This window comes from Marmota monax, unplaced genomic scaffold, assembly GCF_021218885.2.
Source record: "Marmota monax isolate L192 unplaced genomic scaffold, Marmota_monax_Labrador192_F-V1.1 WCK01_AAM20220418_F8-fsc00031, whole genome shotgun sequence".
In the NCBI taxonomy this organism is placed as follows: domain Eukaryota; kingdom Metazoa; phylum Chordata; class Mammalia; order Rodentia; family Sciuridae; genus Marmota; species Marmota monax.
The window spans coordinates 15,962,059-15,989,536 of NW_026695197.1; the positions used below are offsets into that span (position 1 = coordinate 15,962,059).

The 27,478-nt window shown below is 50.1% G+C and overlaps 2 protein-coding genes across 2 annotated transcripts in view; one reads left to right on the top strand and one right to left on the bottom strand.

Annotated features, from left to right (window-relative positions):
* The first annotated feature begins 2,737 nt into the window (after positions 1-2,737).
* Positions 2,738-17,565, top strand: Siglec15 (sialic acid binding Ig like lectin 15). The gene is made up of 6 exons (XM_046428451.2): positions 2,738-2,919; positions 11,625-11,684; positions 12,030-12,413; positions 13,299-13,670; positions 14,791-14,821; positions 16,549-17,565. The coding sequence occupies exons 1-6, from the start codon at positions 2,868-2,870 to the stop codon at positions 16,628-16,630; spliced, it is 981 nt and encodes a 326-aa protein (XP_046284407.1). The 5' UTR covers positions 2,738-2,867; the 3' UTR covers positions 16,631-17,565.
* A 4,269-nt stretch (positions 17,566-21,834) lies between these two features.
* Epg5 (ectopic P-granules 5 autophagy tethering factor) overlaps positions 21,835-27,478 on the bottom strand; it is a 101,999-nt gene continuing 96,355 nt past the window's right edge. The window contains exon 44 of the mRNA XM_046428317.2: positions 21,835-26,186. Coding sequence (XP_046284273.1) covers positions 26,004-26,186 — 183 coding nt within the window. The 3' untranslated portion in view covers positions 21,835-26,003. The remainder of the gene's footprint in view (positions 26,187-27,478) is intronic.

The window sequence follows — 27,478 nt, forward strand, 5'->3', positions numbered from 1 at the left end:
CATACCACTCATCTCTTGAATATTGGTCTTTGAGCAGTAAGCAAAACAGACCTTAATCCATTAATACAGGGAGACTGGGAGAAGGAACATCAGCTTCCCATTCAATAATACAAACAGAAACATCAGGGTGTGTGTATACACTTATGTATTTCCATACACACACACACACACACACACACACACAGAAGCTGGGCACTTAAGTCCAGCCAAGCTTTGAGAATGTGGGACACTGATTCACTAGCTTAGTCTGCAGGTGAAACTTCTATTCTATTATCCTCTTCAAGAATACTTGTTGTAAACCAGAGCCTGGCCCGACTGTGATAAGAGAAGCCCTGGTGTGACAGGGCCGCTCCTCTGGGGAGTTGTCTTGGCAAAGTCATTCCCTTTGCCCTTCCCTTGCCCAAGGTTTTGCACCTCCCTATTCCTCTTACGTCATCTCCTCCCTTTTCCCCAGCATTCTAAGTTCTAGAGAGAAGCCCCACCTAAATGATTAAGGTGTTAACTGCTAAATAATCTTTAGATTTACAGAACCCAGAACATCTGATGACTTTTGAACACTTTTATAAGATGTACCTGGCCGACTAAGAAGGTGAATCAAGATGGGATGTTAAAGCTTGGGCTGGGTCTTCAGTGTCCAGCTTTGTGTATGTATGGAGATATAGATGCACACACACACACAGTATATATACATAGTAACGGCTCAATTAAATGAGTTTTAGTTCTAGACACCAATTAACAGAAAGCATATAAATTGCTATGGGGTTTAACTTACAGAAAAGCAATATGTCTTTCTAAAATGAGAGACATTTTATAGAAGCTAGCCCCAGATGACCCAGGAGGCCATGGTCCATTGTCATGTTCCAGAGAAAGAAGACATATGTCCTCAATGGTGAAGACCCTGCTCAGCATGTAGCCTTCCTGCCCTGCTCCCCCTTCCCCTCCCTATAAAAGTCCTCTGTGGCCTGGGGTTGTAGCTCAGTGATAGAGCACTTGCCTAGCACATGTGAGGCACTGGCTTCAATCCTCAGCACAGCATAAAAATAAATAAATAAATAAATAAAATAAAGGTATCATCTCCAACTACAACTAAAAAAATAAAAAAGCCCTTGGTGCTCCTGAGTCCCCTGATGATGCTCCTAAGTCCCCTGATGGTGCTCCTGAGTCCCCTGATGGAGTTTCCAGGTCAGTAGCCATCCTATCTTCTTCAGGGCTGGCCGTTGAGTTAACCTGACTCCCTCCGACAGCTCTTGTCTTGAATCCTGGCCTTTGAACTTGGGCAACTTGGACTAACTTATCTTGGTAACACTGGAGGGTAGAAGGGGTACAAGGAGAGGGAGGGAAGAGGGGGAGAGATTTGTATGTGTAACTATAAAGCCTAGGGTGGAGGGTGTGTCCCCCTGTCTGGCAAGATGATTGCTACTCTCCAAGTCCCCTCCCCGGGTCCCAGCTTTGCTTTCAGAACTAACACCATAGATTTCGATTTCCCGAAGATCACCTTCCTTAGAACTCCAGCTGGGAACAAGACTATGCACTGAGGGCACCTCCAAGATTGGAAATGGAAAGGATGTCCAGAAAGGAGCAACTTAGCCCAGCTGCGCCATCACTGAGGAGACTCCATCTCCCAGCTCTTACAGGTAAATTTGGGGGAACGGGGCCCCATTCACTCTTGAAAAAAACTGTAACTCACATTACTTAAAATACTTTTGAAGAAACTGTAACTCACCATGACTGCAGTCTCTGAGGAGCACACTACTTGAGTCTCTGAAGGGCATTGCCACCCTGACAGGGCTGGTTTGAAAGAGCAACGGCCTTTGTCTTAAGTGCATTTCACAATCTTGAAAAACCACATCTCATTTTATCTCTTAGCCCTCGAGGTTGCAAACTCCACTACTGTCCAACCCACAGGAGGAGCCATGCGACATAGAGTGAAAGGGTCCAATCCAGTTCATTGCCAGTAAAGAAGTCATCTACCAGACAGGCCAAATCCAAATCCAAATACAGTTTCAGTCCTCATGGGATCTCACTATGGGTCCAATCCCCACTCCAGTCTCAAACCCACACAGTAAGCCTCCAGAACTTCCTCCTGTCCCCCCACTGGGGTCTTGATGTCCTCTTGATAATGCCACCCCATAGTTCCCAGGATGGGAGTCTCCTAGCTGTGGCTGCAGAAGTAGGGCTCTAGAGGACCCCAGCTTAGGCATCACCTTGGACTTAGAGATGCAAGTTACCTGCTGCCTCAGACCACCTGGATCTGAATCTGCATTTTAACATGATCCCCAAAGGATCCCTATTACCATTAAAGTTTTAGAAGTGCTGTTCTAGGACTGAAGACCCTCCAAGGGGGCCCTGGTCACGAACATGAATCATCACCTAGACTGTTTTTTTTCCTTGTAAATACCGACAACTTTCCCTAGCTTCAGGTCACTGAATTATTATGTTAGCAGGCTCCTCCCCGTTTTTGATAATTTGCCCAAATCTCTCTGGTAGTGAAAAAGGAGAAAAAAGAAGATGGAGGGAGATGAAACCCATATGGTACACTAAAATATAGGCACAGAGGGCAGGAAAGAAGAAAAGGCCCAGGCTGGTGCCATAGGACCCCTGCTTCCCCATACACTTCCCTGTTTCCTGGGCTGGAAAACCATCCAGTGGTTCCCCTCTTGGTTTTCCACATGACTAAACTGCACGGGTCCAGTCTAATCACACCCCCGGCTGCCTGGCTGCTTCATCCCAGTTCCTCCAGCTCCCAGAGCCAGCTGGGCCTGCAGCCCCGTGCCCATCCCCACCTACTGTGGCCACACCTGAGCCAAGCAGGTTCTCACTGGGGGCCTGGCTGGGTGTGGGGCTGCTGAGTCTCCAGATGCTGCAACATGGAAGGGTCCCTCCAACTCCTGGCTTGCTTGGTATTTGCTGTCCCAGTGGGTAAGTTTGCACTTATCTTTCGGGTCCAGAGTAGTCAGTCTTAGCTGTGCTCTTCTCCCTTTAAGCTTGAAGGGCAGCTGGGTTTGCCCAGAGCCTCTAGGTCTGCAGAGAAGTTGTTCAAGTCAGGGCTTTGCCTTAGGTTTTCTGGTGACTCGAGGCAATCCCCCGACTTTCTGGGCCTCGGTGTCCCCCCTCAGGAACAAAGGCCACCTATACCACACGTTGCCATGGGGGAATAATGGGCCTGGAATGGGGAAGACGGAGCTGAACAAACTTTGGATGTTGCTGTCATCCAAGTGTTTTATGTCCTATTGGGCACAGCCCCAAGGACAGGGGGAGGAGAGCTCGTGGCTGTTTGGGGAAGTGTGGAGTAAGAAGGATGATTTTATGTGGGGAATTGGGCCAGTGATGGAGGCCACCCTGACTCCCCAGCAGGAACACCAAGAGGTAAGTGGGTGCTCCTTTGGCAGGCTGAGGTAGCAATGTCACTTAGCTCTGTAAATTGATGTCCCTGGGAACTGCTCCTCAAAGGGTACAGGAACCCTCTACATCAGAATCCCAGGGGAGGAGCATTACTTAAAATACAGTTTCTCTGGCTCCTCCCAAAACTGCAGAATCAGAATATCAGACAGCAGGGCCTGGGAATCTGCATTGGCAGCCACCTTCTTGAATGATTCTGATGCCTGCAGTTGAGGAGATAAATAGCAAAGGCCATTCTCGTGAGCCCCTCTCTCCACGCCTAATCCTTTCCCCAGCCCCAACCTGGGATGCCCCTCCCATCACTATGCTCCTGGACTTAGCTGTGTGCTATTGTGTGTATGGCCGTCAAGTGCCACATCCTGGTATCGCGATGTTCTAAGCTGTCAATCAACATTCCTGGTATGGGGTCTTGTCTCACAACTGATGATAAATTCCCAGGCCTTAAGCTCCTGTGCCTTCCTCTAGCATTTAACACTGTGGAGTCCAGTTCTGGTCTGATGTGTGATTCTTAGGAAGTTCTGGGTGCTTGCTTCAGTAACTCCCATGAGCCTCGTGACCCTGTGAGAAACAAGCTATTTATGTTCCCTTTTCACAGTTGAAGAAACAAGCACAGAAAGGCTGGGTGGAGCCAGGATAGAAACCCAGGTGTGCGTGGCTCTGGGCCCTCTCCCCACTCACAAATGCTGTCCCTGTCCCATGACAGGGATAGAGACAGGAAAGGGACTATCTTTCCCCAAGCTGACCTAACTCAGTCATCTTTCTGGGATGATTTAGGGATGGTCCCACTAAGAGGTTGGAGGTGGAGGAGGCGTCCCTGCTCACACCTGACTGGCAGACGGGAGCACTGTTAAGCACACAGGTGTTGATGTCAGGCACCACTTAGAATCCTGGCTCTGCCATTCAGCAGTGGTGAGTTGTGACAGGTGGTCTAACTTTCCTGGGCCCCGTGGAATGGGGTCCCTGCCACTTCATGGTGGTGCAAAGCAGGATAACTGGATCCAGAATGAAGGCCCCATGCAGCGCCTGGGCCCAGCAGTTGCACAATGAGCAGCAGCGAAAAGGGGGAGAGGCCACAGCGCAAGAGGGAGGCGGGGCTTTGGGCTCCAGTTTGGTTATTTTTCTCCTGCTGAGGGTCAGCTGCCGTGAATCAGTTAAAGACAAAAATACTTAGAGGAAGCACAGATAGGGCAGCTATGTGTTCAAGAACAAAAACCAAACCTTAAGTAGGCTCTAGCTATGTGGAGAGAGGGGTTGCCAGGCCAGGCCTCCCACGCCCATAGCCGGCTGGGCTGAGGAGAACCCTTTCCTCTACAGACCAGCAGCCACTGCGCTGTTAAAACCCTGAGGCCAGTGAACCAGGGTGGCCCAGGAACTGCATTTCCTGAAGTCCTTGTGTTGTTCACCTGTGAGCTCCCCACGTGCCTCAGCTAGAGGACACAGGCCATGTCTCCACTGCCACGTGCAAGCCACTGAGCTCCTATGCTAACATGGGCCTGCTGGTCACAGACACTGCCCTGTCCATGTCTGGGAGAGTGGGGTAGAACCTTGATGAAAGAGAAGCAGGAGGAATCCCACTTTCCATACCCTTCTCCACCCACACCCTAACCTCCACGGGCTCCCACATCACCTCCCTTGTCTTTGCCCCTCTCACTTCCACCAAATTCATTTTAGAAAACTGGAGAGGTGAGGCAGTTCAGGGTAGGGGGCAGCTGTGACCACCTCGGTGAGCTTGGAGGCCTCAGGGGTTCACAAGCCTGTGATATGCAGGTGTGGTACTGCCATCCTCAGGGAACCCTGGTGCCAGGTTACTGACGAACAGCTCATTTTCTTTTTGTCATGACCTGCAAGGAGAGGAGCCTTGTTCCTGTTTCAGGGCATCTTGGCAAACCAAAGTGACTTTGCTGGAACATCACAGCCTGAATGTGAAGGGAGTCCTTTCGGGACACACCCAGCTCCTCAAGCTATCCTGCCACTACCTGGGAGCCGGGGTTGGATAAAGCCTGGTTCTAAGAGCTATTTACTTTACCAGCTCTGAATTAGTGCAGGAAAACAAATCAAAATGGCAAAAGAAATAGCAGCAGGCATCCAAGGACCTGGTGGTGCTTATTTGGGAGGCAGAGAAAGGTCAGGGAGGAGATGGGCTGCTGTCATGGGGCCAGGAGGAAATGGGAGGGTTGAATGAACTGAGGCTCTTCTGCTCCCAAAGCAACTGTGGACAGGTTTGCTCAACTGAGGAGTCCTACCTGGGAGGCAGAGGAGGGAAGAAGAGCAGGGCCTCCCTTCAGAACTCTGAAGGGCAGCACTGTGGTGGCACTGGCTGCAGGATGCGGGCAGCCTGTGACTGCATCTCCACCAGCTCATGTAGCAGGCCACACCCATGTCCACAACCAAATGGCTAGAGATTCCAGAGTTCAAGGGGAGTTCAATGGCTCACCCTGGGGGCCGTCGGGACATGCCAGGGCTTTCACTCCCACTCCCTCACACTAGCTCCTTCCTGGGTCTGGTTTACACTGAAGGATGGAATTCTTGCTTCCCCTTCCTCCTCTCCTCTCTGGTCTCTATTTCAGTCTCTCTCACCTTCTCTCCACTGATAACCTATCCTGACAAGCCATAAGCCCAGGAGAGAATCACTGAGAGCAAACTGAGGGACAGGAAGAAATAGAATGAAAGATCATATGCCCCAGGGACCCACACTGGTGAATACTGATGGCCAGGATGATCAAGGATCCTTACCCCAAAACGCTTCTCCTCGCCCTCCAGACTCTACAATGTCTGAGAAGCCACCACTAAATCTACTCCCCAGAATACCCATTGGCTGCCCAGGTAACCTCAAGAAGGATGGACACTTACAGATAGTCGAGCTTGTCATATTGGGTAAAGTCAACCATGGGGTAGTAGCACTGAAGCACAGAAGGCTGTTGAGGGGCTCTGATTCTGAGTACCAGGACACCATCTCTCCTGGAGTCACAGTCAGTGACTTCCACCTGGCCTTATCCCGCCCCTGCCCTCAAAATCCATAACTTGCTCCTTCCAGAAAACTGTGCTATAAAGCCCACCCCAGCAGACCTAATTCTTGTTATAGCGTCATTCTATGAGGACACCCACTGCTCTAGCCATTGTCCCACAGTGACCACCATGGGGCTCACTTTCCTCTCTGTGATATCCTAGGGAGGTTCTTCAATGCTAGACACTATGAAAACATCAAAAGAGCAGGGTGCCAGGTCATACACCTACTCAAGAAGCTGAGACAGGAGGATTGTAAGTTCAAGGTCAGCCTGGGCAAATTAGCAAGAGGTCCAATTCCCAGTACTAAAAAAGAAAAAAAAATCAAAAGATGCATGGACATTGCCTGACTCCACTTTGCCATGAAACCAATAAGCAGCTTCCTCTGTAGTTAATGGAAGTGTGACTACATTTGCCACCCCACAGGTGAGCCACAGAGAGGCAAATTCCTGCCTCCTTCCTCATCCAGGGACTGGTGGAAATCTTTAGTCAGCTGTGGCCCAAACCAAGGCTTCTATTTCTGATCCCTTCCAGTTGTGGCTCTCCCCCATTCCCTTTCTGTAGCTGTGTTCTTTTTTCCTCCAGAGGTGAGTTCCTTCTTACCTCTGGTGCAGGGCTCTGGGCTCTGACCAACTCTTCCCTAGGTGAATAACCATTGTGATTATGTGGGAGCTCTGTTCCTGTTTAACCAGGTGTCAGGAGGAGACACACAGGGAGCCACATGGAGTGTTTAGTAAATGGCTATGAAGGACTATCGAGGCGTGAGCGTGAGTGTGAGCGTGAGTGCATCTTTCTGGGCAGCTGAGTTTTCTGGCTAGTTAGTGGCTTTTTTTTTTTTTTTTTTTTGGTACTGGAGATTGAACCTGGGGACACTTAAACACTAAGTCACATTCCCAGCCCTTTTTTGTGTTTCATTTAGAGACAGGGTCTCACTGAGTTGCTTAGGGCCTCACTAAGTTGCTGAGGCTGGCTTTGAACTCATGATCCTTCTGCCTCAACCTCCCAAATTGCTGGGATTAGTGCCCAGCCAATAGTGGCTTATTTTTAAGTACCTAAAAGTCTTTATTTTATGTAGACATATTTCTAAAATATTTTATGTGCTTCCTTGTCATTTTATCCAGATTTGGCTTTCAGACAGATTTTTAGACTTGAAAGTTACTTTATTAAACATCTAGAAACTTCATTGCATGAATGGGTCTTCTGAGGCAGAGGGCTACAGCAACATAGCTAAGGTCCCCAAAGACAGCTTCAGAGCCTCAGTCAAAGCCCTGACACTCCATCAAAGGGACACACAACTAAGGCAAGGCATATTGTGACAATAAACTTTCCCATAGTGACTCAGGTCATCACGTATGCACCAGTTTCAGTAGCCTTCTGCAGTGTCATAGTGACTTGGGCTCATCTCCAACAGTCCTTTGACACTGTACATTATCATTTCTGTCCCAGGCTATCTTTTCATTATTTTGACTGACCCCCTACTCTCTGAGTGAGTGGCAACATCCTGTCTTGCTGCCTTCAATGGTTTGGTTTATTGCCTACAAACCAAAACCACCTTCCAGCTTCTCAGTTTCTACTTCTCTGGGCTGGAAACGTAAATAAACTAGTTAGAATTGTGTATACATTAAAAACAAGCAGTGGCAGAGAGTACTGTCAACATACTAAGGAGGGCATTGCCATGGCAGCTGTATCCCTTACACCCTGCACAGTATGTTTGACAGTAAACTCTCAATAAATGTGATGGAGTAGATAATTGATTGACTATATAACCAGTTTGCAGGTGAGCGCAGGATGAGGACCAGGCTGTTCACTCTAGCTGTTCTAGGACAAGGTGGGGACTGAGTCTTTGAACCTCATGCATCACCTGGGCATGTCTCTGTTTAGCAGCCCTTCCCCACTCTGTTCACACTCCTTTGCACACTCTCTAGTGAGGGAAAGGAACTAACACCCTGGCCGTGTCAGACAGACAAAGCAGGTGATCTACCCAGGTGGTTTTATTCAGTTCTTCGTCCTCTGAGGATGCTGCTATGTCCCCCACTTTGCAGCAGAGGGACCCTAACCTGGGTTTCAGGAACTTGCCTAGTGATTACCCAGTACCTGAAGGAGCCCAGACCAGTGCCAGGCACAGATCAGGTGCTTGATAAAAGTTTGATGAAAGAATGGCCAGAGGGAGGATGGTCACCTAGGTCTAGCTGTGCCAGAGCTGTCCTGATCCCCACCATCCATTTGGCCCACCACAGAGAGGCTGTATTTTAGACAACTGGGAGAATGTGGGTCTCCCGTTGACCCCTGGAGGTTGACAGACATGAGGCAGACAGATTATATGGTCCCTTACGATAAGTTTCCAAATGAGTAATCCCCCCTGCCCTGTTTTAGCAGCTGGCATGAGCTGCCCGAGGCATTGTTAAATGTCGCCAGATGCTGGAGGCTTGGGTTCCTGCTAAAGCAAATGCCTCTGTTCCCCAGGTAATTCAGCTGGGGCCTTTCCGCCCTCCCTTCGAATCTCTGGGGCAGGCTCATCCAAAGTTCTCTGTGTAAGAGGCAGCACAGGCACCGCCTCTCTGGACCCTGTGAGCAGGCAAACACCAAGCACACATCTACCAGGAGCCAAGGTCAGAACCAGTGGTGAAAGGGCCTCTGTGTTCCCCTTCCACTCCTGGAGCAAAACCCAGCCAGGAGGGCGGGCCCAGGCCTGCCACACTGCAGAGTGTTTTCAAACCAGGCCTTGAGCAACGGGATGCAGGGATTAAGGCAAGAACGTGAACAAGGGGACAGAGCTTCCCAGGGGCGAGCCATAGCTCTGCTACCGGTTGGTGAAATAACTTTGCCAAGTAACTCAGGCTCGGAAAGCCCCAGTTCCCCCTTCTCTAAAAAGGGGCTGATCATGGCATCTCATGGGGAAGCTGTGTATTTTAAACAAGTGAGGAGTATCTCCCAACATTTCCCTGCTCTTCAGCTGTCTGGCCTCCTTACCCTCTCCTGCCTGCAAACTCTGTGTCCCTAGGATGCCCGTGCCTTGTAGCTTTGCTTCGCTGTTCCCTGTTCCTAGAATGCCACCCCCAGGCACAGGGACATGCCCTCCTTTCTCTAGGCTCTGCAAACACACAACTCCTCTCTCATGGGTTCTCCAATCCCTTCCAACCCAGCATCTGCATACCCCTCTCCACTGCCTCACCCACTCCTTCCACCATGGCCCCCCTCCCTTCTGCTCAGTCATAGCAATTCAGTTTAGCATGGAGAACCACATGCTGGACCACAGTGACACAAACAAGACCACAGGGACATGGATCCTGCCCTTCCACAGCTTCTTGCAGGCATCACAGAGCCAGGCATTAAACACACACAGGCAATGTCTAGGTTGAGAAAGTGTCCATGCCAGCCCTGAGGCACAGGGAAAGACACCAGAGCCAGGTCTGGGCTCAGGAAAGTTCTCCTTCTGCAGGGACAACTCAGCAAAAACTGAGGATGCGTGATAATGGGCCAGGAACCACGTTCAGACAGCAGGAATATTGTTCAGGTTCACCATGGAACACCTGGCAGGCTTGTGGAATTAATTACGTGCTCACAGATCTGTCTCCTTTTCTGAGCTCCAGCAGGCTGACAAGGTCTCTTGTTCATCTTTGGCACCGCAGCTCATATTCCAGTGCCTGACATGGAGTGGGAAAGTATTCAATAAATGTTTGCTGAATTGGCAAATGTTCGCTGAACTGGTAAATGTTCAGCAAACAATACAGAGGGGATTGTGCCTGGATCCTCAATGCCTGCAAGATGCAAGAGATCAGAAGAGGCTGAGATCACAGGGAGTGGGCAGTTGATAGGGAACTGAGACAGCCCAGAGCCTTAAGACTAGAGAGACACTTTCTGCAGCAGGCACAGCCCTTTGATTATGAACCACTAAGCAAACAAGCTCTTTCTAGGGATCAATGTCAAATCCTCCACGTGGATGAAAAAATATAATTCCCCTAGTCCAGAACGAAAGCGATTAGGCCCCCAAACAGGTTCTGTGAAGAAGCACTGTGGTTGTACTTGATGGTGAGTCGGTGTGAGCCCACAGGGTTTCTTGAAGGCACAGCTCCCACAGCCTGAGGCCACACTGTGGGGTTTACATCACTGTGCAGGTGCACAGCCCGGCAGCCACCTGGGTCAGGACGCTGTACTCAAGGAAGGGCGACTCCTTGAGGGGCAGGTGAAGGACTGGGACTTTTCCACCAGAAAAGAGAAGGCACAATGGATACAGGATGGCTGGGGTGGGATCCCAGGGGGAGATGTGCATGCTCCAAACAGCAATGGCGGCCCTGAGGGTGAATATAGATGTTGGTTCTGTGCAGGAAGAATGTCTTCACCTCTAGGTTACCCATTGGTGGGTGGTCTGCAACGAGTGGGCTGAGGAAATTTCTGACCAAGGAGTGAGTGGTGCTAAATTACATCGAAGAGCAAAGAGCACTGGGTTTGGAGTCTGAAAAACTAGGTTTCTCCCACTTGCTACCTCTGTGACTATAACAGAATCTTCCTCCCCTTTCTCCCCCAGGGTGCTTTGAGGGTCACGCGCAAGGTATATGTGAAAGAGCTGTGTAAACTGCAATGCCCAATACCACTCCTTCTAAAGGTCCCTTTTGTGTGCCACACCCCAGGGCACTAGCTGGGCAGGATTACCTCCCTCCCTCCCTCCCTCCCTCCTAACGGAGGCACCACCCCTGACCTGATCCTCAACACATGGCCCTGGGACTCTCCAGTCCTGGTTCAGCTGGGGACAGAGCTCAGCTCTACATTCTTCAGTGTTCTTAAGATGGGAGGTGGGAAAACAGTCCAAAAGCACATGCACAGGGCCATGAGTCAACAGAGCAGCTGCTACTCCAGCCTCTCTGCTCCCTGCCTGGGGACTAGCCTTTTGGGAAGTCAGTCAGAGCACAGTCCACCGGGTTGACCTGAATTCTAGAGGAATACTGTCCACTGGCTCAACCCATCAAAACACTGGCAGACAAAGGAAAGAGGAGAAGGAGTGAATGAGAATCCAGAAGGGTAAATGTGTCAAGGGCTGCAGTGACCTCCCAGGGAGTGTTGGTGTACTCAGATGTCCCCCAAGCCTCTAGTGAACTACAGTGCACATTGTGGAGCAAGAAAGTTCCAAGTGTGAATGCCAACTTTGCTTAGCTGTGTGACCTCAGTTAACCTCTCTGTGCCTCAGTTTAACAACATGTAACAGGGATGATCATGCTTACCTCTAGGATCACTCATGAGAACTAAAAGAGATACTACGGGGAATTTACTCCACACTGAGGGGCACAGTAAGTGCTTTTTCTCTTATCACCATCTTGGGGATCTTGCAACTCCGTAGGAACAGGAGCAGGTGTCAGGGAAAAGCTAAAGGGAAGAGTACAGAGGCACTGGGCCTATGGCAGAGGTGGAGACCTCCACGAATGAGGCAGATGATCCCAGGAAGAGGGTGGGGGTCCCTGTCACGGAAGTACAGGCTGGGGAGATTCCTCTCAAATCAGGAAATGGGGTGCCAGGTTCCCTGGGGAGGGGAAGGTGCTTCCTGAGTCCTGGGGTTCCAGGGCCTGGCGCGTAGAGATGCTCTGCAGACTGGGGATGGGTCCCCAGGCCACCCTGACGCTCCCCACGGTCCGCAGGCCCGCCAGCGCAGCGCTGGTCCATGCAGGTGCCCTCGGAGGTGAGCGCAGTGGCGGGCGATGCAGCAGTGCTGCCCTGCACCTTCACGCACCCGCACCGCCATTATGACGGGCCGCTGACCGCCATCTGGCGCGCGGGCGAGCCCTACGCGGGCCCGCAGGTGTTCCGGTGCGCGGCGGCCCGCGGCAGCGAGCTCTGCCAGACAGCGCTGAGCCTGCACGGCCGCTTCCGCCTGCTGGGCAACCCACGCCACAACGACCTGTCGCTGCGCGTCGAGCGCCTCGCGCTGGCCGACGATGGCCGCTACTTCTGCCGCATCGAGTTCTCCGGGGACGTCCACGACCGCTACGAGAGCCGCCACGGGGTCTGGCTGCGCGTCTCGGGTGAGACTGGCGGGCGGCCAGGGCCACATGGGGGCAAATGGTTTTCTCCTTCCCAGTCCGGCTGCGCCGTGCACGCCGCTGCGACAGGGACGCAACAAGACCTGTCCCCGCTCATCCACCCCAGGGGCTCTCAAAACTTAGTGGATAAGGGCGACCTGGGAACTTGTCAGAAATGCAAAATTTTTTTCGCAGAAAGGATTGAGGTGGGACCCCGGGAATACGCAATGTAATGCAACTCAGAGAGTGAGTGTCCCCAGAAACTGGCAGACAAGGGGAAGAGAAAAAAGGAAGAACCATAATCTTCACTATGACAAGTGCTGCAATGATTTGCACTGAAGGACACCGCATTCCTCCTCCCAAGAGGTGCACAGGGACCACCACCACCCCCAAGTGCTTGGCGCTTGGCTAGATTAAGATACAAAGATGCCTGAAGCAGGTCCTCGTCCCTAGATCAGTAGCTCTCCACTGTGGCACCAACCCTGAGCTAGGACAATAATGAATGACCATTTAATGAGCACTTGCTACCAGGCCAGGCCCTAGTCCAATCACGCCACAAGTATTGATTTGCTAAATCTCAACAACCCCACGAGGCAGGTTCTGTTGACGATCCCCGTTTTACACAAGGACAAACTGAGGCAAAGAGAAGTGGAATGGTTTGTCCAAGGCTACAGCTGTATTGGGAGCCTGGCATCCTGGCACCCAGGAGTCCACATGTCCTCCTTGAGGTCCCTGCACCTCACTCCTAGAGTACTGGCGTCCCAAGGGCACGCGGAAGGGAGGGGTGCCTCTTGCCCGCTTCTCTGTCACTGCACTAGGCTTTCTCCCTCTCCACTGGGCCGCCGCTCCTTGACCAGTGACATAGTCCCCCTTTTCCCTTTCCCACAGGCGCACCACGAATCGTCAACATCTCGGTGCTGCCGAGCCCAGCGCACGCCTTCCGTGCGCTCTGCACGGCTGAAGGGGAGCCGCCGCCTGCCCTTGCCTGGTCCGGCCCGGCCCTGGGCAACCACTCCGCGGCGGTGCTGGGACAGAGTCACGGATACCGGGTGACTGCCGAGCTCTCCGCGCTGACCCACGACGGCCGCTACACTTGTACGGCCACCAACAGCCTGGGCCACGCGGAGGCCAGCGTCTACTTGTTCCGCTTCCGCGGCGCCACCCGGGCCTCGGCGATCGCGCTCCTGCTGGGTGCGCTGGGCCTGAAGGCTCTGCTGCTGCTGGGCGTTCTGGCCGCTCTCGCCACCCGCCGCCGTCTAGGTGGGTGTGCCAAAGACCCGGGGAGGTGCGAGAGGGCGGGCCGGGGCTGTCCCCTCAGGTGAGATCGGCCTGCTGACCAGCAGGCTTGACACAACCAGAACGTCCATTTTGCACCTGTGCTTAGGCTCGCTTTCTTCTCCCTTAGTGGAGCCCAGGAGGTGGGAGCCAGGGTGAGTCGGATTTCACAGCTAAGAAGGTTAAGCACCTGGCCTTTTACCTGGAGTCACTGATACAGAGATTCAGCCACGTCTGGCTCTGGAGCCGCCCCTTTACCACCACCTTAAGCGCTTAAGCCGCAGGCTTTCCCAGTAGGCACCATTCCATTGTGTTACTACAAGCATCCTGAGAACCAGCTTTGGGGTGCATGGTGCTGGGACGCCCCCCACGGGAGCTGACTTGTCAGCACAGCTTTGCAGGGCACTGTGAGAGTGGTCACCTAGATGCCACTAACCGCAGAAGCCAAAGGATGCTGTTCTATTCTGGTGTGGCCAGGAGGGAAGGGAAGGACTTGCCCAAGAAGTGAGGTGGGAGCCAAGCCAAAAAATCTAAATACACATGAGCTCGGAAACCAAGGAGCAAAATGTGCACTGGCAGAGGGGACAGCATGTGCAAAAGCCTGGCAACTTGAACTGGCAGGTATCTCTAGAGAGCTGCCACACTGCTGTTGCTGTGCTGGGTAACAAATTTGTTGTGTCCCCAGGTTCTCAGTCCTCCCAGATCGATAGCACTAGCCTTCAAATGTAGGGATGAAATCCAAAATTTGCCATAGTTACCTGGCTGCTGTCCTTGCTGTGGCCATCCTGGCATTCTTGCTGGTTCTGCAAAGTCACCAAGCATTTCATGCTCATGCTTGGGGGGTGGGGGGTTGTGCTTAGAAAGCCATCGTGTTTTCTTTCTGGTGAACAGCCCCTCACTCTGTCCTTTTCCTTCTTTACTTGTGGTCCTCTTTCAGGTGGAGGGCTTCATGTCACCTCTGCACACCCTGCTCCTCTGCTGTCTGCCACGTGTCTCCTTGAGACCATTCTACACGGTGGGGTGCAGTGGGGGGGTGGGTGGGTGTAGGCATGTAGGCTGGACGCTGCAGGCATACTTATAACTCCTTGTTCTTTCCCCCACACAGAGCACCAGGTCACCCAGGACACCCCTCCGCGGTAAGTGTGCTCATTGCCTCCCATATTTCACCCCACCTGGTCCCACTGGCCAGGGGGGTGCCAGCTTCTCAGACCGTAGCACAAGGAGAAAGAACAGGCTAAGGGAAGGGCCAGGGTCCCCGACCAGGGTCTGGGCCTACTTCACAGCCTGCCTCAGTACAGCACACCATTCTTTGGATAGATCAGGGAGCTGTTCCCCTACCACCCCCTCCCCCCGCCTGCTGTCCATGGTGCTGAGGAGTGATACCTCCAGGCTTTTTGGTCTTATAGTCCCCCAGGATTCTGGAACAGGCAATCCCACCATGGGGACACTTATTCTCCCAGGCACTCTGCTGAAGGCTTCCCACACAAAATTTCATTAGAGGTTTTAGGATCTGGCTTAGATGAGGGATCTGGGAATCCCAGCTAGGAAGACATTGACCAGAGGTCATGCTGTCCTCTGTGGTGTCCACCCAAGTGAAGCCCTGTGTTGAAGGAAGAAAGAACTGAATTCTAGCTGGGTGCAGTGGTGCATGCCTGTAATCACAGTGGCTTGGAAGGCTGAGGCAGGAGGATCTCGAGTTCAAAGCCAGCCTCAGCAACTTAGCAAGGTCCTAAGTAACTCAGTGAGACCCTATCTTTAAACAAAATATTTAAAAGGCTCAGTGGTTAAGTGCCCCTGGGTTCAGTCCCTGGTATTAAAAAAAAAAAAAAAAACAGTTCTAGATACTGGGTACCCTGTGCTGGATGCTGGTGGGGGTAGGGTACAGTCCTTCCAGGCCCTCAGATGAGCCTAGTCCCCTCTCCAGCTGAATGCTCAAGCATCTCCTGCAATGTTGATCTGTCACATATCCCCTCCCCCCCCTTTTTTTTTTTTTTGCTAATGTACTATTGAGCCAAGTCCCTTAAATCAGGAAGCCAGCTGTTGTTTAATCATTTAACAAACATTCAAGTGCCCCCTATGTAGCAAGCACTGACTTGGAAGTTAAAGAGAGAAAATCCCTGAACTCATGTTCCATAATGGAGAATTTTAATAAACACATACACAAATCATGGTAGACTACAAATAAGGACTGTGAAAAGTGGATGCAGTGGTGAAGCTGAGCCCTCAGAGACAGGTTGACCATGGGCTGGGCATGTGGCCCTTAGGAAACCTGAAGCTGGAGGCTGGAGCCAGGAGGACAGGGGATGGGGCAATCTGAGGAGGGAAAAGGCGAGGGGAAGGCACAGTTGGGACTCAGGAGGGAGGCAGTGAGGCCAGAGCATGGATGTGAAGTGGGCAGGTGGGGCTGGAGGAGGGCTGGAGGTGCTATTCTGCATGGGCTGGGAGAATGGTTTCAGCAGGAATGGCCCCAACTGAACAAGGAGGGAGGAGGCCGTGTGGCTGCGTGGACAGAGGTGTCACAAGTGGAGGTGGGGAGATGGAAGGTGGGGCTTGCCTGAGGATGGGGTAGCAGCATGTGAGAGAGGGAGCCAGGACACCCGGGGTTGGAGCTTGAGCCCAGGAATTCTTACCAAGGTGATAGGGAAGAGGAGCAGCTGGGGAGGCCTTGGAGGTTTGAGATCCTGCCAGGATACCTCCAGCAGAAGTGTGGAAAGATGAAGGGACTTGGAGACAGGGTATAGAGGTCAGCGACATGGAGCTGGTTTGTGGAGCCTCTGATAAGACGACTTGGAGGTGGTAGAGACTGATCCTAGCTGCTAGTTGCCTCTCACTGGGTGGTCAGTTCACTTTCTCCTGTCTGCAGGCCCCAGACTCAAGAATCCAATTATGAAAATTTGAGCCAGATGAACCCCAGGGGCCCACCAGCTGCCACATGTTCCCCATGAGGAGCCCCTCAGCCACCAGCATCATTTTGCACACCAAGTGAAGGCCAGCATGAGGTTTGGTTCCCAGGCAGCCCCTGCCAGGTGACCCCCAAGGTGGCCTTTACTGAACATCTTTGAGCCCCTGTGATATTTATTCTAGTGGAGCAAGCATTCTGAAAGTGTGTGTGTGTGCATGTGAACCTCAGCAGGAAACTTCCAGAACAGCTCCCCTCAACCTTAATTATCTAGGACAGGAAACCGACCACAGGGTCTGGAGGCCCAGGCTCCATCCTGCTCTGTCACCAAACTACTGTGTGGACCAGGGCACTTTCTTCCACTCACTGGGTCTCAACTTATCCACTGCTGAACAGGGAAAACCACATTTCCCCCCACCCCGGGAATGGTAGGTCTATCAAGATCTGAAGAAATAACAGATGTGATGGGACTTTGGAGAGTATGAGCCTATCTCAGGTGTGAGCCTTTGGATGTGCAGAGTTCCTGGATGAATGTAGCCCTCTCAGCAGCCTTGTGGGGAACAAAGCCCACAAGAGAAAACAAAAGATGGGGGTGTGCAAACTGTGGCCAGAGGAAGAGCAAATTCTGGAAACCTGATAGCATGGGAAGACCTGGAGTCCTACCTTCTTCCATCTCCACTGTGACTGTCCTGCACCCTCTGCCCACCTCTTGCTACCTCGAGCTGGGACCCCAAGGAAAGGAAATCAAAGACCGTTATCTCAAAGCATCTGGAAGCTTTAGTCTCAGGGACTGAAAGCTGGAAGCCCCTAGGAAAGCTCTGGATCCCCATGAATTAAGAAGCTACAAGAAGCATCTTGTCCCATGCTTGGAACCCCAGCCACTCCAGAGGCTGAGGCAGGACAGCAAGTTTGAGGCCTAAACCTAGTGAAACTCTTTAAAAATAAAATTGAAAAATGTAAAGGGCAAAAAAAAAAAAAAAAGAAGAAGAAGAAGAAGAAGAAAGAAAGAAGTAAAGGGCTGTGGATAGAGCTCAATGATAGAGCAACGTACCTACCATGGTAAGGCACTGGGTTCCATTCCCAGTACCATAAAAGGAAAAAAAACAAAAACCCAACTACTGATATCGCTGGTACCCACGAGTCCTGCTTCTTCACATGTTGAAGAATGACATTAGAGAACACGCAGAAGCAAACACATAAAGCAGGATTTATTTAAAAAGAGGTAACCTAGACTTCTCCCGGTTGGAGAAGGGGGTCATAGCTGGTATCGTGGTATTCCACGAAGTGAGGGGTTTTACCTTTTTCATATGTCCCAGGCTTCCTTTGTTCTCCTGCTCTCACCCTCATCTCTCTCCTTCCTGCTTATGGGTGGCTAGGCCAGGAGGTGCTCCGTGGGAATGCCAAAAGGTGAGAAGCAGATGGACGGGGGAAGAGACGGATGGAGCAGCCCAGGACACATTAACTAACAACTTTATAACTCCCTGTAGAGAAGGGCACTTCCTGGGGCAGGTTACCTTAACAACAGGTTGGCCCAGGGGCAGGTTATCTTGATAGGGTGGAGGAAGGCATTTCAGAGGGACAGTCTCCAACTTCAGGGACTCATTCAAATTGGCCTCCTTGATCCGACTTGACTCCATTTACCTACCTGTACAGATGGATGCCTGTCTAAATCTGGCTTCATGACAGTGCTGACCTCTCTCCACAGCATGCTTCCTCCTAGGATGTGGGAAGTCCAAAAGCAATGGCAATTTTGTCCCATCTGCCCCAGTTCAGCCTGGATGATTTTGTGGGGGAAGAGGGAAGGGTGCTGCCTTCCCTATTTACACTACAGTGTGAATTTGTTGGTACTATTAAGAGAGCAGGAGTGGGATCCAGGTAAGCTGTCAAGAGGAAGGGCCACAGGCGAGGGAGATGGGTTGAAGGTTGAGAGCAGCACATTACCAGGCTCCCCTCCACACCCAGAGCCTTCACCAGGGTCAGTGGGTGGTAGCAGCTCATGGTAACGTGGGATCCACCAAGGAGCCTCTCTTAGCTAGTAAGAGGTCACAAGAGTCGGCATCTGTATCTTGTTGCTCAGAGATGCAAAAGCACCTCCATGGAAAGTTCTGTATCACCAGGGAATAAGTTAGGGACAAAGGAGAGATGTGTATTAGAACACCTCCTTGGTCTTTGAAGCCAGTTTTACAACCAAGGAAAACTGACAGGAATTATTTCTTGTGTATCTGTTTTGTGCTATGAATTGGGTAAGGTGTTTAGGGATACCTTAAAAATGAAGGTGGCACTGGGTATGGTGGTGATACCTGTATGCCAGAGGCTCAGGAGGCTGAGGAAGGAGGATCACAAGTTTGAGGCCAGCCTCAGCAACTTTAGTGAAGCTCTGGACAACTTAGTAAGACCCTGTTCCCAAAATAAAAAAAATAAATAAAAAGGGCTGGGGATGTGGCTCAGTGGCCAAGTGCCCCTGGGCTCAATACCCACTGCCTAAAACAAACAAACAAACAGACAGGCACAAAGGCATCTCAGTCAGTCAGGTGGGCTAGGTTGTGCTGTGGTAACATACCCTAAAATCACAGTGGCTGGAAACATAAGGCTTTGTTTCTTGCCAAAGCTATGAATTTATCATGAACTGCCAGATGGTCTTTGCTCCTGTGTTGCTATTCAGGGACTCGGGTCCCCTCTGATGTTGAGGACTGCTGGGTCAGAGGCAAAAAGAACCCCCTGGAGGGCCTCCCACTGGTGATCACAGTTCATTAGCCAGAACTGACTACCTGCCCAGTTCACCCTAAAGACACCAGGCAGCAGAACTCAATGTGGAATTTGGAAGGAGGACATTTGGGAACAGGATAGGTGACTCCCCAGTAAGACTCCAGAAGCTCTCAAGCTAGTGAGCAACACAGCCTTATCGTAACTCAGTGGCAGAGCACTTGCCTGGTGCTCATGAAGCCCTGAGTTCCATCCGCAGCACCACAAGGAAGAGAAGAAAGAAAATTATGTGTGGGTAGAGACAGCTGGGGGGGGGGTGGTGGAGGAGGGGTGCTGTGGGATCACATAAACAGGGCAACTGGCCCCATCTTGGGGAAGCCTTCTGGAAAAATCTACCTGGGGACAGTACTTGTTGGCTGTGTAAATAGAAGAATGGAGGTTGGGGGTAGGAAAAAAGAACATTCTAAACAAAGGGACAGGGGCTGGGATATAGCTTGGTTGGTAGAACGCTTGCCTCCTTGCATGTACAAGGCCATGGATTCAGTCCCCAGCACACACACACAAAATAATAAAAATAAACAAAAGGACAGTCGGAGCAAAAACAGGAAATTGGATACCACATGGTATAAGCAGTTGGAAGTTGCCAGACCCAGAGGGTAGGGACAGAATGTGGCCAGGGCTAAAGAGGTAGGGCACCGAGTGTTGGGTGCTGCCCCTCAAGACATGAGAATAGCAGAAGGGACTCAGGGCACACAAGGGGGTGAGTGTGGCACCGAGCCCCTCGTACTACTTGCCATGGCTGCTTTCACTTTCTGTCCGCTGCCATCTCAGAGACTGGATATCCTGGGCTGGGCCCTGGGCCTGGAGCAGGGTCTCCCTGGTGAGTTCCAAGGGACACCTGCATCAGGAACGCCTGGGAGTTTGTTCAAATGCCCAGTCTGAGCACCACCAGGACATACTGAACCACAAGCTCAGGGCAGAGGAACTAACATTTTAAACAAATTCTTTAAGTGGCTTTGCCCCATCCTTTTGTTATCAATTTCAAACATACACCAACAAACTTGAAAAAGTGAGATGCTCACCCACACATCACTACCTCCGTTACTCACATTCTCTGTGTGTGTGTATGTGTGTGTGTGTGTGTGTGTACACGCTTGACTGGACCATTTGCAAATTAGCTGCAGACATCACAATCCTTTACCCTAAACACCTTTGAAGGACAAGAGCATTCTCCTCCATCTCCTCTACCATTACCATGCCTGAGAAAATTAACAGTAATTCAGTAATGCCACCTTACGGTCCAGATTCAGATTTCCCCAACAGTCCTCCAAATGTCAGCTTGACCTTGTTATTTATAACCAGGATCCAGATGACTCCAGGTGACTCTTAGGCAAGCAGAAGTTGGTCACTTGCTCTCCAGGGCACCTGACATTGTTCACATTATTATCCCGGAGTACAGGGGAGCTGGCTAATGATCTGGTGCCCTTGGCTGCAGGATTTCACTTGACAGCAGGACTTATTTAGTGGAAGAAGCAGGAATGGACTCTGATGGAGTGGTTTCAGATCACCGTGGCCATGGGGAGCAGGTTCATGGACAGCTGGAGTCCCCTTTAACAACCTGTACATAGTCCAAGCAGCCTTGCTTGGCCTCCTGATAAAGAAGCTGCTCTGCCCCACCCCTCAGGGATAGCACATGCCCCCCCTCCTCCCCTCTCCAGCCCTCTCAGGACACTCAGGCCTCTGGCAAGCAAAGTCAGAGACCTGGGCAACAGGCTGGGTCAGCAGTTGGGACTCTCCACTCTCCTCTTAGAGCCACAAAGTCAAGGAGAGAAATGACCAAGATGAGTTGGTGTTCTCATGACTGGACTTCCCCAAGGGGTACAGGGTACAGGCTGGAGCCTTCTGTTCCCTCAGCACAGCACCCATGAAAACAAGTCTGCTCATGAGCCACTTTCCAACCCTTAAACCCTGTGGTTTTTATCTGGAAAGCAGCCCAACTCAGAGAGCGATATGAGACCCACCACACCCAGAAGGCCTCATCCTTGGTTAATCCCAAATTGATGATAATCCCCAGTGGAATGTGCAGCCCCTCCCGCCAATTCTAGGCATGTCTTACAAATCCATGAAAATTAACATTAAGGAGAAATTTCCTGAGATTCCAATACTGAAGGCCCATTTTCAGAGCAGACCCTTTTAGCAACCCCTGGGGCGCTGCCCTCTGCTGGCAGCTCTGCCTTCTGGCAGCTCCCTCCCTCACACCAGATCACCACTCAGGCAGGGGGAGCCTCAGTGCAGCTCTTAAGCCCCACCTCCTACAGAGGTTAGGCCACATTACAGACTGTGAGGGGTCTCCTGATCTCTCTGACAGTCTCTGGTTCACGACAATTCTTTTTGAAATTAGAGGCTTCACCACTGAAGTAAACACCACAGAGTAAAGATCTAAAAGCCATTACAAACTAATTTAAAATTTTTCTTCATGTGATGTATGTATAAAAAGATGACCTGCCAACAATCTTGCCAAAAACAATGAGACAGGCCCACCATGGGTAAATTGACTCTGAATGTAGTTTATTTGCAGAATTTTACTTAATCAATTCTTATTTATTCCTGTTTCTCACCATGATATAAAAACTCATCTTCTGTACAAGCATGTAAAACATTGAACAACGCATAAGAAGTGAATATTGCACATTTAATGATCAAAATAAAGTAGAGGTTTTTAAAGGCCACTTTAGACATGTGGGAAGAAAAAGTTGAATACACTGAAGTATTTGTCTCCAACTTTAGTGATTTTCAACCATAGAAAGAAAAATAAATTCTAACTCTCAGTGCTCAGTGAGAGATCACATTGGTACATTTAAAAACAAGTTATAATCAACAACATTCCTTAGCAAGTTCATTATCCCAAAATAGGATCAGTAATTTTTTTTCAAGTTTTTCTCATCAGAAATCAGGAAGCTATCCAAAGTGAAGGGAACTTCAGAGACAGCTGCACAGGTCACAGGATGCTCCAGAATACGAGTATCATGGTGGAGAAACAAAGTCAGTCTTAGGGCCTGACTTATGTCAAGAGTTTTACCCAGCATGACCCAGATGCAAATGGAAGATCAGGGTAGGGGGACGTTTCTTTTGAAAGGGACACGCTTCCAACATGGAGGGCAGACAGCAGTAAAGGACTAAGCGTGGAGCACCTTGTTTGTGAGACGTGCCTCACACCCATGCAATGAGACCAGTCTTCAGCAGCAACTCATATTAAACCGAGGTATAGAGTTTGAACTCGCCACGAGTTTAATGTGTTTAATGTGCCAACCATACGTCACATCTAGAGCCAATACTGCCCAAGTGTCCAGAGGAGTGAACTGCACTGCTTGACCTCAAGCATGACATGCCAGGGCAGGGGCCAGGATGAGGAGAGGGAGGCACCAAGGCAGAGAAGGCGAAGGAGCGCCCTCTCCTGGCACTGTTGATTACCAACCTCCTCAACTGTGCTCTAGGTGCCTCACCTAGTCCCATACTGTGCCCCGGGGCAGCCCTCTGGACATCATGGTAGAAAACTAAGGATTGTGGGGCATTTAGTCTGGAAAGGACTAAGAGATGGGGCCACATGGTGTCAGAGGTGTGACGGGAAGGGAAATGTGTGCTGAGAAGGGAGCAAGAGATGGAGCCAGCCTGGACTGCGCCAGGTAGGTCCACAGCCAACCCGCAACCTTTCCAGGGGACACCTCGCTGTCAGAGCAGAACCACATGTGACCCGCCAGCAGCAGCCTGCATGGCCCTACAAGGGCTGGCCTGTGGCCAATGGCCAGGTGGGGGAGGCTGAGTATCCCACTGAGTGAGCGAGTGGTGGGCACCCGGTGTGTGAATGCTCCTACTGACTTTTAAATGTTGATTATTCTAGACATTTACTTCCAGCTCCAGAAGAAACAACTAATTTTAGGAACAAAAACCCCACACACAAAAATGGTGTTACCACCTTTCATTCAAACACAAAGGCACAGACATGATTAACTTATACAATATGGACACACTGGTTTTCGTGACTACTCAGGAGTAACAAGACTGTCACTTGACTGGAGGAGGTTAGATAAGTTTGCATTCTCTACACTAATTCCCTCCAGTCTCAGAGACTCAGGCTTAACCCTGGGGAGGCAGAGGCATTCACAGACTAAGCCAAGAAACTGATCAAGAAATGGCCACACGTCAGAGCTGAGGGCGAGTGTGCAGGACCTTTGAAACAGTGGGACCAAGCTCCACCTGCCAGTGTCACACTGTGCAGACACATCCAGCAGCACCTTCCTGCCTCCATGGCCCATGGCTCCCAGCTCTCTGCCCTTCACCTGTTCTAGTCAGTAGAGCCAGGAGATGGGGGGAACAGAACTGTCTCTCTGACCTCTACTGCAGGGCGGGTAAGGATGGGAGCAGCACTTTTCATTGGGAGCAGAACACTGTCTCCTCCTTCCTGCTCCCAAAAAGCATCAGACGTCCTTATCTGAGCCAGATGCCATGGCCAGCCACTGTGCGGAGAAATCCAGGGTGTGCACCTTCCACACTGCTCAGCCCACAAGCAGGCCTTGGTCTTGCCCAGTGCCAGTGCTGACATGCAGCACCTGCCACTGTCTCTCAGACTGTGGCCCCGTGCTCTGTGAAGGCTGGCTATCTTTTCAAGCAAAGGCTTGTTACCTGCAAGCAGAAGGCAGGGTGGCCTAGGTAGAGCCTTCCTTCCCCAGAGATGACAGCAGCACTGCCATGTTCTTTAAATACCTATGAGATAAGCAAACCTTCTGACAGGAAGCATGAAGAAGTGCAAGCAGTTTTACTGACCATCTTTGCAACTCAAGTTACAAGGTCAGGTAAATAAGATGACATCAGTTATAAAAATCTACATCAACTTCAGTCTCTGATATACTCTGTTAGTGAAGAAGCCCTGAAATTCAGATTCGTAGAAGTTACAACCAAAGCCTGACTTTATTTTTTAAAATCTTTACAAACTAAATATGGTATAAATATTATAAACTTTCAAAAATTAACAGTTTGATCATAATTTTCTTTAGAATGTGCATACTGTCACTCAAAAACTTCACATTTGAGGATATCAATAATTTCATTCTCCTCAAAGAAAACAGCACACAAATTATTTCCTGTCATAAAATCACTGTTGCCAAATTGGCCAATTTAACTGTCTGCAGCTTCTAAAATTTTCACATACGTAGAATAAGAAGATGACTGTTTTGAAAGCAGAGAGAAGCAAAAACAAGGAAAGCTGAGACATGTCACTGTGAGATGACTCTCTGTGGCCTACGAAACTCGAACGCTGAACAGAGATTTTCTTTATCGGAGTGCCAAGGCATGTCTGTGAGGTGGAATTTTCTGTCCAACGAAAAAGAAAAGTTCCTACAAACTCCCAGATGCGGGGGATATGTGGGATATGGTAGGAGTTCTACATCTGCTAACTATATCCCTCTCTCTCTACTGAGAGCTTTTGGTGAATGTTTAGGCATTTGAGGGTATTTTTGTAGGGCTGCACAAAACCTACAAATACACATTATGAAAGCTGGGCAACAAAATCCATTTTGAGCCAAGAGTTATGTTGACAAATATTTTCAGACTAATTCCTGGGGGAAATAACATGAGCAAGAAGAAGGCACCAATGAGGCAACGTTGTAGACAGGCTTTGGTAATGAATGACTGTCAAGGGCGGCCGAAGGCACAAGGCGACTCAAAGAAGAAAAAAAAAAAAGACAGATTTCAGAAATTCTCCTGACCTGGCCCAGTTTCCATGGGCAAGTGTTTCAGCAGGTCCACCAGCTTTATCTGAGTTTATATATGGAGGGAAGAAGCTAGCAGGGTTTGGAGAAGTGAGTCCTCAGTCCCCTGCTCAACAGTGGGGCCTTTAGATAGCAACCTTGGTGTCCATCAAGAATTTCAAACTTCAATGTCGAGGGAGTGAGGTGAATGAGGGGACCCAAGGGCATGGAGCGACTCTGGGCTCGCACTCTGCAGCCCCTGCCATGTGAACCAAATAAAACACGAGTGTGCCCAGCACACTCATCACAGAGCACCAGCCTGACACGTTGATTCAGACAGAGGCTCTTCCATAAGGATACACAGTCAGAGGGAAGCAGACACATCACAATCTCTGATGTCCACTATAGTGTCAAGTTTTTCACATGGCTCACTTTAATTCAGCATTTTTATCTCCCTTCTGAGAGAAATAACATAATACCTTTAGGCTATGTATTTCCCCACATTTGAGAAATACAGAAATTCTCAAGGTTGATTTTTTTCACACTAAAAGCACACAAATGGGGTTCAAAGTGAGGGTTATATATGACTCTCAAAGCAGTCAGATCTGGCACAGGAATCTTGACGTTTAAATAAAACAGGGGAGTCAGAGGTGGAGACATATCATGAAAATTCCCTCTGCGGGTCTTATGAGATGAGGACAGTTGGCAACTGTGAGTGGCTCTATACCCAAGTGGAACTTAGTAAGTTTCAGTTGTGGATGAACATAAACACTAAAAAGTCCCCAGAGAGTGAAACACACACACACACACATGGACACACGGAATCACTTAATGCCTCCCAATTGCATCTCCAGTCACCCATCCCGTGGCTAAACTGAACTCTGCAATGAAAGTAAGCAAAGTTATTTGTGCAACAGCAAAGTTAAATGTAAACATAAACAGTGATGGAGTTTGTCACGAGCCTTGTGGTTACTACCGTATGTTGTCCAGATAATGCACTTCTGGGTAGAGACAGTTAACAAGAAGAGCCAGGAAGCTTTTCCCATCTTGGAGGCAATGGCCAGGATGCTTTATAAACTGGGCAGCTTGCAAAATCTGATCCTGGTATTCAACATACTGCTTACTCAGTGTCATGGATTCAAGAGCAGTCAGAGCCTAAAAGACATAAAAGACAGAGGGTTAACCCCACAGATGCACACCACCTGACTGTGACAGGTACAGCACTACCGTCAGTATCTGGTCTCACTGTGAGCCTTGAGGGAGGGAAGCCCACAGAACCAGAATGAGGAGTCCAGAAGGCAGGCGCTGACTAACACAGCCAGAGGTGGCCACAACCCAAGCTTATCCCCTATTTTGTGCTGTTATTTCTCAACCCTGCCTCACCGGGAGCCACTGCAGCAGCCGGCCCGGTCTTACCGATGGATTCCTCACCTGCCACACCCATTTCCAGAGTAGGCCCTGTCCTCGTTCTCCCCAGTCCCACCTGTGGGGTTGTCCCCACCAGATCAGCTGCCCCTCTCTTCGTAGAAGCCAACCAGAACCCATAGATGCACCTTGCTAATGTGACACCTGTGTAACTTGCTGCTGGGTCTGTTCTTAGGTTACAAAATGACACATTCAACTATCTAATTGAATGAAATTCTAAGGAAACCAGCTGCTACATACTGCTGAGGGTAAAAGATAAGGTCATTAAATTGGTGAACAGGCATAATGCACAGGTCAAGTTTCCCCCTATTCCATCTGACAAATGACCCAAAACTGAGGGAGGAAAATGTCCCCACATCTGTTTTCAAAGGAAGAAATAAGGAAAACATTCTTCTATTCCATAATTTTAATTTTTCTTTCCTTCCTAGGAGAAAGGGAAAGAGACTGTATATGGAAAAAACAAAATTTCAGAATAGTAGTTCCTGAGCGTGGGGAGTTTTATTTTCCAGCTGACAAGCTGGGCCCCCCACCCCAGGGTTCTGAAAGTATCCTCTCCCCACTGGGGCACGCCCACCCCATGTGAAGTCCTCCAATTCCACCTACTCCTATGTCTGGGAACTGTGACACTAAAGAGTATCAATTAAGAATCATTTGGTTGGTCCAGAAAACATGAAGGGAGAAGATTTTCTTTTTGAGGATAAGTGACCGAGAAGCTGAGAAATCAATCACCAGGTTAGCTGTAAAGTCTTAGTGTTGAAAATAAACTAGGGATTTTGGTACCAAGGTATGAGCTGTGTGAACAGTTTAAGCGTTGGACGGGAATCGAGGGGGGGGGGGCAGGAATCATTCTCTCTCCCCGCTCCCTACCCTTTTTTACATCTAACCCCCAAAATGGTACAATATGACAGGCTGCCTAAAATTAATCCTTTTATAAAAAGACGACATTTTTCAAGTCTGAAAATCTTGATGGCAAGTATGTAAGGAACATGCAGAAAGACATTGCTTTGAGTCTACTGGAAGGC

Coding starts and splice junctions, on each gene's coding strand:
- Siglec15 (XM_046428451.2), top strand. CDS start 2,868: ATGGAAGGGTCCCTCCAACTCCTGGCTTGCTTGGTATTTGCTGTCCCA. Junction 12,414..13,298: donor GGTCTGGCTGCGCGTCTCGG/GTGAGACTGGCG, acceptor CCTTTCCCACAG/GCGCACCACGAATCGTCAAC. Junction 13,671..14,790: donor CGCCACCCGCCGCCGTCTAG/GTGGGTGTGCCA, acceptor TCCCCCACACAG/AGCACCAGGTCACCCAGGAC.